We start from the raw sequence: 13,092 nt of genomic DNA, 5'->3' as shown, positions 1-13,092 counted from the left end.
AAAACTTTCTATATCAATCAGTTCATCAGTCTAGATTCAGAGTGTGAAAAGGAAGTTGTTTGATATTCTAAGTTGTAAAGGAAGTTAGACTTCTACAAAAAATGAGAAAAACAACAACAACAAAGGCAACCTAAAATGAAACATCCTAAAACAAATGGGGCAGATTGTACTGCCTTTTCAAAGCTGGCATTTCTCAATCAACCATCTCCATCTAGTGGGATCAGCAATGCTTGTAATTGCAGAATTTTCCATCTCACATCAGAAATAATTATTCTCTATACAAAAATATTTTTTCTTTGTTTCTGTAGCTTTTATCTACAAAAAAATCCACTGACCATCTCTTGGTAGTTTAATTGGAAACAGCAGAGATGTTTTCCCGAGTGAAGGAATTGACTATCTTGCAAAAAAAATTAGAAATAGTCATATATCTATAGCTTTTATTGTAAAGTAACAGCCCAGTATCCACAAATCCTGATCATAGTTCAATAATATGTCTATTTTCAATATAAGTCCAAAGCCCTGCAAGTTATTGGAAGATGTGCTATATATCAATTTATCTGATGAGCATTTGACCTGACAGAACACCCTTACCAAGGATGGCTCAGGCTGGACCAGAAATAAATGGAGGGGAAGAAAAAGTTATAACCAATTATATTAATCATTCAGTATAAAACCTTGGTATGGAAAAATAGGTTAATTACATTTACCTTTAGTTTATCTGGTGAAGTGTATGGAGCTTCAGGGGCATAAATTCTGAAAATATCCGCAAGACAACAAGCTACCAGCAAACGCACATCTTTATCAGGATGCTTGAGGAAAAAATCTGAAGCAAGGTGTAAAGCAAGATTTAGATAGAGCTCCTTTTCTTCTTCAGAGTCCTGGTCCATATCCATGAAAGTTTTCACAACCATCTATAAGGGAAAAAAAAAAAAAAAAGACCTCAATACACAAAATTAAGAATTGTGTTTGTGCAATATTTATCAGAAGCAATGCAGTAGTACTTGTTATAAGTAAAGGTAGTAAACCAATGTTTTATTTTTTAGAGTGTAAAAAGGAAATATTCAAGTTGTCAATTGTCCAAATGTACAGTTTCAGTAGAGTTAATGAAAACCTGGCAGTAGGCCTTCATATGTCTTCTAGAGAAAACCATGCCATCAAGTTGACCAAAAGTCAAAAAATACAGGAACATTCCCTGAAAAGTTTAGAAAACAGCAAAACCTTACTCAAAAGGTGTATTTCTTCCTGAAGCATTTAGGGTTCCAATTTATTTTTTCCCCTCTATTCTCTTTCAGCCTTATGTGTTGTTCTTTTTTCCTACCACTGCTTCTGAAGAAAAGTTTGTCCCCTGTGTAACAACACATCACCAGGAGCAGAGTGCACAATTTCAGCAGAAGCAAATATAAGATCAGTACATCCCAGCAGCACGCACATTGTCCAGCAGGAGAAAAAGCTAATTAGTATTATTAGGGTCCAGTAGGCTATATGGAAGGAGGGGGAGATGGGGAAGAATCTGCAACACTGAATATTTTACTCTGTAAATACAACAAAAGCAGAAATAGCAAGATAAACGTGATTAACTGCTAGCTAGTAAGAATTCTTACATTTAAAAACTATTAATAAATAAAAAATTTGGAGGAAAAAAAATATTGATAAAACAAAGTAATTATGTTTTTCTCCACTTTCTTATTTGAATCCCAGAGGCAGAGTAATTTTAAGTTATTAACTCATTCAAATTATCAGAATGGCAATAAAGACTTGGGCAGAGACTATCAGTAATTTAAGCACACGCAATTTCCATTGAGAAAACGAAGTCCTCCCAAGTCAGACATGAGATGAGCCACCTGATGTGCACTGTTGCCCTTACATAATATTAAAATAATTTTAAAAACAGAAAAGAACTGTTCATTTCTATGGGAAGTAATTAGATTTATGTAATTAAAGTAATTAATAAACATTTGGGTGTTACAAGAGTTCTTGCAACAAGTAAAGAGTTTGCCTACTCTAGAAATGAAACTGCAGTTTCTTTCTTCCTTACAACATGGAGTTACACACTGGTCAGAACAACAAAGGCAGTCTTCTTGTTCTGTTGCAGTGCTTAAGGAAAAGCAAAGAGAAACAAGCTGGTTCCGCTAGCATACTTTCCCGGTTTCTTGCAAAGCACTAGGTTAGAGAACTCCTGAGCCTGAAATTGCACCCAGACCACCGTGATTAATACTCCTGGAGCTTCAGCTTCCAAATGTGGCCTATATTTCTTAGGCTATTCAATTTTTCTGGCTCCTACACTCTCCTAGTAGGAAACTTCACAATTTAATTTCACATAACTTATGGAAAAGTATGTTCCTAGACCACTGGTCTAAAAATTAATATTTTTCATAGTACAATCCTTTAGCTTTTGTGTATCAAGAGAAATTGTTGGAAAAAATGTTCTCCTTACACTATTTCACCATTTCCAAAATGTTTATCACCTTCATTCTTTCTTCAGTGCTAATCCCTAGATCTGAGCATTTATTTTCTTTCTCCTCTCATAATCCACTGCAACTTGGAGATGGCATTGATCAGAAACGCATGAGATTTGCAAGGTGAGCTATACTAATATAGAAATTCACTGTGTATATTTTCATTTTATCCTCAGACTTCCCAACACTTTGTAGTTATATAAACAGATCGTCTTTACTGAAGAAATAGCAAACTAGCTGCTTGTACAAATTATAAGATCCACAGAAAAGTGCTTCTTCTCTAATAATTATGTGGATTCAGCAGTCAGGGAAATAAGGAGGATAATAGTTCACTTAATTATTTTCCTACAACTGTGGGAAACTGTAGGTCTATATACTTGTGGTGTCTCCGGTAGCCTAGATCATGTAGCTCTCCGTGAAGGAGGACTGTGTGGTTCTGTCTGCATACCCATGAGTGCACAGCCAGAGCGAACAGCTGGACAAGAAACACAAGACATCCTGCAAAGTACACTTATCCTGCAAGACAGATGAAGATGACAGAACACAAGGACTAGACTCAATGCCAAAAATTAAATGAGGCTGTAATAGAAAAAGTATCAGTAAGAGCAGTATGCATTTTCGTGAGCTGAAAAAAACGCTAGTGTTAACAAATTGTTTCATCTATGAGTGACTCTTAGCAAAAGAAACAATAAATGTCTCCTATCCAAGATCTTAGAATGCACCATACCAACCATCAACTCAATTCCCAAAACACAGAAAGGCTAATGGGGGGGGGGGGGGGGGGGGGGGGAAATTAGAAATAGAAATTCATAGAAATTCAGAAGACATAAAAATGCATAGTATAATCAAAGACTTTTACTGTCTTTGTGACAGAGACTAAAATAATGTGAATAAAGTCGGTTTTAAAGTCAACTTTGTAAGGAACACAAATGTCTAATACTAGTGTGTTCTCATGCATCCTTTTTTTCCTAAAATTAAGGCTCTTTTCATGTTGTCAAGTATTTTCATTTCTAAAAGCACTGACATACTACAGGAGCTAAAATAAAAATTAAAGAAGTATTTGAAATTAACATAATTTATTTCCACTTGCAATTTTTTAATCTCATTTAAATACTTATTTGACAATCCACTTCAAGTAAGTGGTTGAACAGAAGGCACAATAGCCAAAAAGTTCCTTCTTCTGAGCATCAAAAATGTTTTGTCATAAAGCCCAAGAGAAAAAAAAATCCCTTCGGATAAGAAATACAGTAATAGGATCACTGAATGCTTTGTACAAGAAACATCGGTCTGCCACTAGTAGCATGCTTACTAACCTTTAGTCTTCTCACCATCTCTTCTTTAGATATTTTATCAGAGATTTCTTTGACTCCTGGAGGATATGTGATTTTTCCATCATTGGCTCTTGTCTTTGAATGAGCCATGATTTCGCAATTTTAAAACTGTGAGGAAAAAAAAAAGAAAAACAAGTCAATGCTGTAAAAGCAGGATAGAGAAGGTAGACAAACTTGCTAAACAAGCAATTACATTAATTCAAAGGGTTAAAAATCTCCCCAGAACCACACAGAGAAAAAAAAAAAAAACATACAAAGAAGAAAAATGGACAAAACATGTATTTTGGGGGTTTACTAATCAACATTGTGGATAGTAGCAATGGCTTCGATATTCAGGTACACTGTCCTACCGTACGATAAAGCTTCCCAGAAATACACAAACAAAAAGACACAAATCCTCGTAACTGAATGTATTTGATCATCACACTTTGAGATCGAAGCATGGAGCTTCTATCTCATTGCATGAACTGTTACCACCACTTGATAACAATAAACCCGAGCCAGCTTACATTCTTATACTTTCTGAAAACAGGCACTGAAGCAGACTTTGTTTTCCAAACAACTGAATAGAGCACAATTTCCTCAAATATCTAAATAGCAGTGTTTTTCAAGTGTTACACATCACTGATTTTCATTTGTGATGCATAATTTGGCAATACGGTATTTTTGAAGAGTTTTATTCCACCCTAAATACAGCAGGAATAACCCTGATGAGTAGCACATAAGAAAAAGTAGTAGGTATAGGAAGAGAGTGTGCCAACTGGAAGTTGTTCCTCTACCCCATAAAACCAAATTTTTAAACAAATGAGCACAGACAAGCAACAGTATCTCCTTCCTAAATTCCAACTGTAGAACTGACTCAACTACTCAGTTTCTCAGCCCCTTTAAACAGATGCAAGTAAAGGCTGCCCCCTAAACCACCCTAAGCTATACAAAATTCTGCTGCAGAGGAGGAGGACGTGAATTATTCTTCTACTCAAAGCTAAAATTAATAGAAAACAGATAACAGTGAATAAAACTAGATGGTGCATGCTGGGATAAGTTGGATTTTAGAAAGACTATACAATGCCAGCTTTTCTTCACTCCTGCCTTGCCTTCCCACACGTCACCCCCATTTTATTAGTCCATAACATTTCCTCCCAGTGTTCACCTTCCTGAACTTTACATTCCAAGTCAGGCATTTCTTTTTGTACTCACCTCCTATATAAGGAGCTATATCAAAATTACAACTTGCCAGAAATCACAGAATCATTGTAGGGTTGAGGCTGGCACGGCCCCCTGGAGGCCCCTGGTGCCCCCCCTGCCCAAGCAGGGACACCCAGAGCAGGCTGCCCAGGGCCCTGTCCAGGTGGCTTCTGGAGATCCCCAAGGAGGAGACCCCACAGCCTCTCTGGGCAAATAAAAGAACAGAAATGAGATTGACCAGAATCTACAAAGAGAAGTGGCAGAGAAGCACGCTCCATTGTAGGACAGCATGACCTGCCGTAATAACGGCTTATTCACCTAAACCAAGGTCATTCTACACTGAATAAATATTGGAACGTGAAACATACCCACCCACCCAGCCCCCAAAATACCAACGCATTTTGTATTTTTCAGTTCACATTTCAGGATGCGAATATACAGTACAGATTTTGCTTAACCTTTACTAGTCTTTTACAAAACAGAAAGTTAAAAAACTTAAATATCAATGTTAAATGAAATTAAATATCAATGTTAAACTTAAATATCAATGTTAAAGAACACTACAGTACAACGTATCTTATTTTTTCCCCATTTCCTAAAATAAAGTCGAATGAACAAGATCAGCCAAGTTTACTAGAAAGTTAACAGTCTCACAAATATTTCTTAAAAACTAAATCTGAAAAAGATAGCCCTAAATTTGCCAATAGTTATCCAATTTCCATTACTGAAACAAGGTAATATAAGGCAGGAACTAAAGCTAACAATTCAGATTTCTTTTAAAACTGTCATTACAAATATCAAGGTACATGATTTGTCTATAATGATCAGAAGCAAAAACAAGTGTCTTTTTGTATGATTGGTCTTTAACAATTCACCATGAGTTTTTTTCATCCTTGACTTGGACGAAGCTGTTGAACTCCGTTCACAAATCATCTGTTATGTATGTCACACACAAGAGTGTCACCTCGCTCTTCAACATACAAACCAAAGTCACTCTACAGGCATGGTACGTGATGCTATTCAACAGCTACACACCAGCCAGCAGCTGTCATCTTCTCTGTACTTACATATACGCAGCACCTGAACTGAGTGCCACATGCAGTTGTAGTAAAAAGAGATAATGAGAAAGTTGGGGGAAAAAACAAACTCAATGAAGTAACTTACCCTAATACTCCCAGGAAAATGATGCCACCTCGATACCTATTAATTTCTTAATACACTGTCCTGACAGTAACTCGAGATCTCAAAAACACACACAAGATGGAACCAGGTTCACTTTTCTTCCTGTTTGATGTGGATCCACCATTACAGCTTCCAGAAGGGATGCTGCTGTGTACCACACATACGTTCGTTCTCACATTCTCACCCTGGGAATGCTGCAAGAATACATCCAACACTTTGCTGGACCAGCCAACTCACCTACTCCGAAAAATTAGCCTAATTCATTTTGAAAAGCACGTGACAAGCATCAGAGCTAATTCAAGGGAAGAAAGAGGAATTAAAGGAACTGGGGATCAAAACCCTCCTTCCAGCAGCAGACAGCTGTCAGATAAGATCAGTTGCAGCTGACACTTGATTAGAATAGGGTGATATAGTCCCAGTTAGAGCACATTATGAAACAATCTGGAAACAAACTTGTACACTGTATTCAAAGATGAACTGCTCAGATGATGTGTCCTACTGATACGCAAACAAGTTTCTACACCTGACTGGTATCCAAGGTCTAGATTTGAAATTGAACACGTGTACTGAGTTTAGATGGCTAGGTTTCAGTAGCAGGGCCTGCAGGGGTGGCCTCTGTGAGGAGAGCCCAAGGCTGCCCTCATGTTGGACAGTGCCAGATCCAAAAGGGACCCGCCACTGGTCAGAGCTGAGCCAAGCAGTAACACGGATAGCACCACTGCCAGAGAATACTTAAGAAAAGGTAAAAACCTCTGGGCAGCTGCTGTGAGAGAAGAGTAAAGAAATGTGAGTGAAGCAGCCCTGCAGCCCCCAGGTGAGTGCAGCAGGAGGGCAGGAGGTGCTCCAGGCAGGCAGCAGCAGTTCCCCTGCGGCCTGTGGAGAGGCCCCTGGTGGAGCAGGCTGTCCCCCTGCAGCCCATGGGTCCCACATGGAGCAGATCTCCATGCTGCAGCCCCCCCATGGGTGGAGGAGCCCCCGGTGGAGCAGGTGGATGTGGCCTGGAGGAGGCTGCGGCCCATGGAGAGCAGGCTCCTGACAGGAACTGCCACCACGGGGGTCCTGTGCTGGTGCAGCCTGTTCCTGAAGGTCTGCGCCCCATGGAAAGGGCCCAGGCTGGAGCAGTTCAGGAAGAACCCCTGCTCGTGAGAAGGACCAATGTTAGAGCAAATGAAAAAGTGAGGAGTGGCAGAGGTGAAGCGTTATGAACTGACCACAGCCCCCATGCTCCATCTCCCCTGTGCCTCTGGGTGGGTTGGAAGAAGCATAAATGAGGAGGAAGAGTCAGGAATGAAGGAGTGAGGTTGAGCCTGAAAGAAGAGGGTGTACGGGGAGAAAGGTTTTCAGTTATGGCTGTTTCTCACAATTCTGGTGTTAACTGGCAAAAAGGTAATCTTCCCTGAGCGGCGGGCAGCCAGCCAAGGTCAACCCACCACAACATCTAGAAAGATTTTTTTTCCTCCTCACCAAATACAAGTTTAACTGGAAATTATCAAAATGAATCATTCTGTTTCATCAGGAGGAACGGTCAGAAATTTTTTTTTCAATTAAAAACTACTTTGACAGATTTGCCCTGCCCATTGAATAGACTCTGAAATTAAGAAATGCAGGACCTAGACCAGGGCAGGATGGCACAGCCTTCAGGAGCACCACAGTCTGCGTCAGGTTGGAGCTGCACCTCCCCTGCAAGCCTGTAAGGAATTTTCCAAATTTCCAGTTGCAGGAGTTGGATTTTTGGTAGGAAAACGCTTACGTGGGTGCTGGGCCAGACAGAAGTTTCATTTTTTCTTCATTTTGTATCTATAGTAAATATAAAAGTTAACAAGCCTACACATGAAGTACATAACATAACCCTCTCAAAAGTACAGGAAACACCAAAGAGGAAACAATTTTCCGCAAAATTCATACATCTAATCAAAAAGGACCGTGAATTAATTTTAAAAGATTCAGCGAAACAGCCTATTACTGAGGCCATAACGGACAAAGAATAATAAACCTTTTAAACTTCCCGTGTAATTAAAATTTGCAGCTCTCTTCTGAATGTTTTTTGGGATTAACGTTAAGCTTTACTGAACATTTGTCACTTAAAGGAAATAGTAAAAATAAAACCTATCATTCAACACGAGAAAATTCACTGCTAAAGTACCCCCTTATACAGCAGTTGTCACTTGAACTGTTAGCTAAATAAAACTGAATCTGCTTTTACATCCCACTGCTAGGAACTGCTGTTCTTCCAGCCTGCCGATGGAGCCGTGCATACCTAGCTCTGTCAAAATAATCTGTGTTGAATACTTAATAGGATCTAAGATTTTTTCTGGTTGCTTGTAACCTGATTCTATCCAAATAAAAGTCTCAGTAATTTCACATACCAATTATGCCAGCTGTTCCAGTTAACCTCTGTCAGGGAAAAAGACGACAGTGACAGCTAAGAACTGCAGCCTCCAGTGCAGCTGCACCCAGAATATGTTTGAGCATGGAAATCCATAAGCCAAATGAGGTGATCCACTGATTTAATTTCATTTTTTTCATTTGTTTTTAAAGATACACTGCGTTGCATTATACACTGGAATATATTGGAAGATGACAAACATTCGGAAAGACAACAAGAAAATTCCTTTGAGATCCAGATTCAATACAACAGATTCAGCCAACAGTTGGGTTTTGTTTGTTTGTTTTTAATAACTTAAGCTTTAAAAGTTAGTCATCGTGTTTTCAGAACAACAGCATTATTCCATGCATACAACCAGAAGGCAAAGAAAAAGGGAAATGCTCAAAACAGCCCCTTTAAGGCCACATAACACTTAGAGCCCAGAAATCTTTCGCAGCAGCCAGAATGTACGTTTATCCTGACTGATCAAGAAGATGTGTGTTGTTTCTGCTGGTATATGACAACAAAAAAGCAGATAAATATAGACAGAAAAATTAATAAATATGATAGGCAAATGCTAACCTGAATACATAAAGCCTGATTGAATCATGATTTTTATTCTTGGCTATGTCAAGCATTATCATAAGTTAAGTCAAGTCTTGGAAAACTACTTCACAATGAAAATAAACATAGTCTAAACAATTCTAGCACTAAAAATATGAATTACATTCCTTGCACAGAAGGAGGTGGTTCAGTAGGAGTTAAGATGTCTGGGCACTGCTTCTTTCAATAGAGAAGCACCACTTGAAATGCAACTTGGAAGACTTGAAATTGGGAACCAACTGCATGGATATGTATTAAAAAGGCTGAATTTAAAATTTCCCAGGGGGAGGATGGAAGAAACAAGTATAAGAAAAGAAACAGAAAAGGCAAAATGCATACTCTTTGTACAATGATAACAGGAAAATTAAAGCAAGGAATAAGCAACAAAAACAGAAGATGCACTTGTTGGATATTAAAACAGGATGGATTAAAGTCATCCAATTCCTGTGGAAAATAATTTAAATCAAAAGAACACACTTAATGCAAAATTATAAAAAACAGCCAGAGCATGGACACAGAACAATTCATTATTCTACACAGAATGAATTAATAACATTACTAGTTAATAAATTTGGCAGCCTTAATAGCAACGTTGCCAAAATTTGGTGAAATTTAAACAACTGGAACACAAATACACAGCTCTGTACTTAATTAGCAGGACCTAATAGTTACTCGGTTTCAGCTGAGCAAGTCTACTGGCCATGACATTAAATATTAAAAGATTCAATATTCAGATGGTTTCTGTATAGTGTTTAATTCTTTATCAATAATATACTTCCCCAAACTCTAACTGGTCAACAGTACAAAATACAGCTTGCACGTATGCAAATAAAACTTGGGTTGACATCTTGTATATTAAGTACCTGTGCTATTCCATTAATAGGTCAATAAATATCACTGCAGCATGTTAAGTCACTGATCTAAAAGGAGGAGTTAAACCACACCATTTAACTGCATTTTGTTTGGATGACAGTTCACCCTGCCTATGGTGATTTAATTAACTGTGCTAATCATTAAATAAATTGTGCCTTAACATACATGAGGTCACATGTCAACAACACTTTTTCAGAGATCCACACATGTGATCTTAATCCATCAAGTATTTTTGAACAAATCTTTCCCAATAAATGAAGAACTGATTTGTTAAACCTTAAGTTCCTTAGAAGTCTGCGTACTGCCTTACTGTTCCCTCCTCTTAAAATCCAGAACACAAACGTAAGGGTGTATAAGGTCACCAACTTTACAAACTTCATCATTCTCATTTTCCAAACTTTTGCTGAACATATATCAAGACCAGCATTTTTAAGTTACATGTGCAAAATTTTAGAAATTTTAGAAAACTTACACAAGTTTGACCTATACAGATGCTTATACTTTTAATTCTATGCTTGCAAGACATTTTACAACTAACTGCTGGGCTGCACCTCGGTCAGGGCAAACCCAGACAGGAGCACAGGCTGGGAGAAGAAGACTTTGAGAGCAGTCCTGTGGAGAGAGACTTGGAGGGAGGTTCTGGTAGACGAAAGGCTTGACAAGAGCCAGCAGTGTGCGCGTGCAGCCAGAAGGCCAACTGCGTCCTGGGCTGCACCAACAGAGGGGTGGGCAGCAGGTGGAGGGAGGGGATTGTGCCCCTCTGCTCTGCCCTTGGGGGCCCCACCTGGAGTGCTGCGTCCAGGGCTGGGGCCCCCAGCACCAGAAGGATGTGGGGCTGTTAGAGCAGGTCTAGAGGAGGGCCATGAGGATGGTCAGAGGGCTGGAGCACCTCTCCTATAGGGACAGACTGAGAGAGCTGGGGCGTTCAGCCTGAAGAAGAGAAGGCTCTGAGGAGACCTCACTGTGGCTTTTTCATAAGATATAAGGGGTCTTATGAAAAAAGATGGAGTAGGACTCTTTACTCAGGTAGATAATGATAGGACAAGGGGGAATGGTCTTAAACGAGAAGAGGATAGATTTAGATAGGACATTAGGAGGAAATTCTTCACTGTGTGGGTAGTGAGGCCCTGGCACAGGCTGCCCAGAGAAGCTGTGGGTACCCCATCCCTGGAGGTGCTCAAGGCCAGGCTGGATGGGGCTTTGGGCAACCTGGTGTGGTGGGAGGTGTCCCTGCCCATGGCAGGGGGGTGGGACTGGCTTTATGGTCCCTTCCAACCCAAACCGTTCCATGATTCCATGATAACACACTTCCACATTCACAGAACTACTCTAAGTATAAGCAAATATACTTAGACCACCAGCTTTGTTTCAGCAGTACAGCGGGCACGAAGAAATCAGTCAAGCTGTAATTTACACAGAAGATACAAGGTATTCACAAGAGAGAAGTCTGCAACATGCAGAAGTGGAAGAGAAGACATCTTTCTACTTCGACAGGATTATTAATAAAACACAAATGTAATGATTTAAACCATTTACAGAAAAATTTTATATCCTGTTAAATTCCTGCTGCGCAGAGCTGATTGACAACAATTGATCAAGGTAAGAAGTGACTCAGGCGGTAGGAACTTTCATTATGTAAGTGCCACTAAATTAAAGCTATTTCCATAATAAATCTACTACAAAGGAGTTGTAAATCTGCTATGAGAAGGTATTCCAGGCTGAAACCTGGCCATTTCTTTTCATCTGGTGAACATAATAGAAAACTTCAGCGTTGAATCAAGTTTGCCCAAGAAAACCTGCCTAAGTTTTCACACTGATTCAGGTATGTCTAAGTGAATACCTTCCATTCTCTTTCAGAAATATTTTGTTTACTTATTTATCATTAAATCAGGATGCTAGTAGGAAGACAATGCCAGCTTCTGATTTCTGCAAGGCAGCACAATACGTAGTAAGGACTGACACAGGAAGATTGTACAGAAATCACTGATTAAAGTTCTTCTGGAATGAAGAACCACTTTGTAAGGCAAAAGTTATGCCCTCAGCCAGGAAAAGGATAGGAGAAGTACTGAGTTTCACTATGGAAGACTCACTAATAGCGATCCTTTGGCAGTTAACACTAAGTGGTATCACCTGTTTAAAACAGGAAACATTGGATTTTTCAACCCTGCATTAGAAAACACAGCGAAGTGCGTTAAACATCTTTATCCACATAGTGTTAACTTAACAAGTTAATAATGAAAAGATGTGCGTGTAATAACTGCAAGAGGAGAAACTTCCATAAAGTACAGATTATTTGGAGGATTCAAGAACAGAACTGACACAAGAATAAAGAACAAAAATACCACTTTGGTACCAAGGCTGTCTTAACATGCATGCTAAAAACCTGCAAACAACTTATAGAGAAGGTGGTACTCCACTTTGCAACTACTTGGGAAAATGATCACAGATAACTCCGCAGTTTTGGGGATAACATTTTTAAACTTCATTAGATAAAGCTTCATTAAAACTTCATTAGATAAAGCCTCCCAAAGATTAAGGACACAATGTTCAATACTCATCTATCTCAGCATACAGCTCTCTCCAAGCGGTGCTGCAGATGCCTGCAGCTTCCAGAGGATACAAGGAGGAGCTAACTTGTAAATTTCAGCATTTGAAAAGTGATTAAAAGCAAAGAGTGCCTGTGTTTCTCTGTTTTAAGGCCATTTAGTAAACAGCATTTTCACTGATGTAAAACCAGGTTTAGAGCAGATAAATAGAACAGAAAATACAGAACAGAATTCACTGCTAAAACAACCAAGAACAAAGGAAAAACAAAACTGTCCTCTAATTGGGGGATCTCAGCTTTCATACTTTTACCCAGGACAAAGTAAATCAATTGTATGTATTATGATTACAATCCTTTATTTCTGTGCGTGGCTTTAGGAAAAGAAATAAGGCTATATACACCAGAAAACTATAGCAAAAGATTCTGACAGAGAGAGAAAATGCAAAAACATAGCTAAACAAAGGAATATCTATTAACATTAAAAAGATGTGGTTATTTGTTTCGTAAAGTGGAAAAGATTGTAGGCTGATAGAATCTGTTATTAGAATAGAC

At 38.9% G+C, this 13,092-nt stretch overlaps 1 protein-coding gene across 3 annotated transcripts in view; it reads right to left on the bottom strand.

Moving 5' to 3' along the window:
- The window catches only part of PDS5B (PDS5 cohesin associated factor B), a 108,684-nt gene that overhangs the window by 82,195 nt on the left and 13,397 nt on the right, over nucleotides 1-13,092 (bottom strand). For all 3 annotated transcript variants that reach the window (XM_068672927.1, XM_068672932.1, XM_068672931.1), the window contains exons 2-3: nucleotides 3,770-3,895; nucleotides 708-911 (exon numbers count right to left, since the gene is read on the bottom strand). In XM_068672927.1, the coding sequence (XP_068529028.1) occupies nucleotides 708-911; nucleotides 3,770-3,877 (312 nt within the window). In that variant the 5' untranslated portion in view covers nucleotides 3,878-3,895. The remainder of the gene's footprint in view (nucleotides 1-707; nucleotides 912-3,769; nucleotides 3,896-13,092) is intronic.

The sequence above is a fragment of the Anas acuta genome, chromosome 1 (genome assembly GCF_963932015.1).
Source record: "Anas acuta chromosome 1, bAnaAcu1.1, whole genome shotgun sequence".
NCBI lineage: Eukaryota > Metazoa > Chordata > Aves > Anseriformes > Anatidae > Anas > Anas acuta.
Note: the sequence above shows the minus strand (reverse complement) of the source record. Positions and strands in the feature narration are given on the sequence as shown.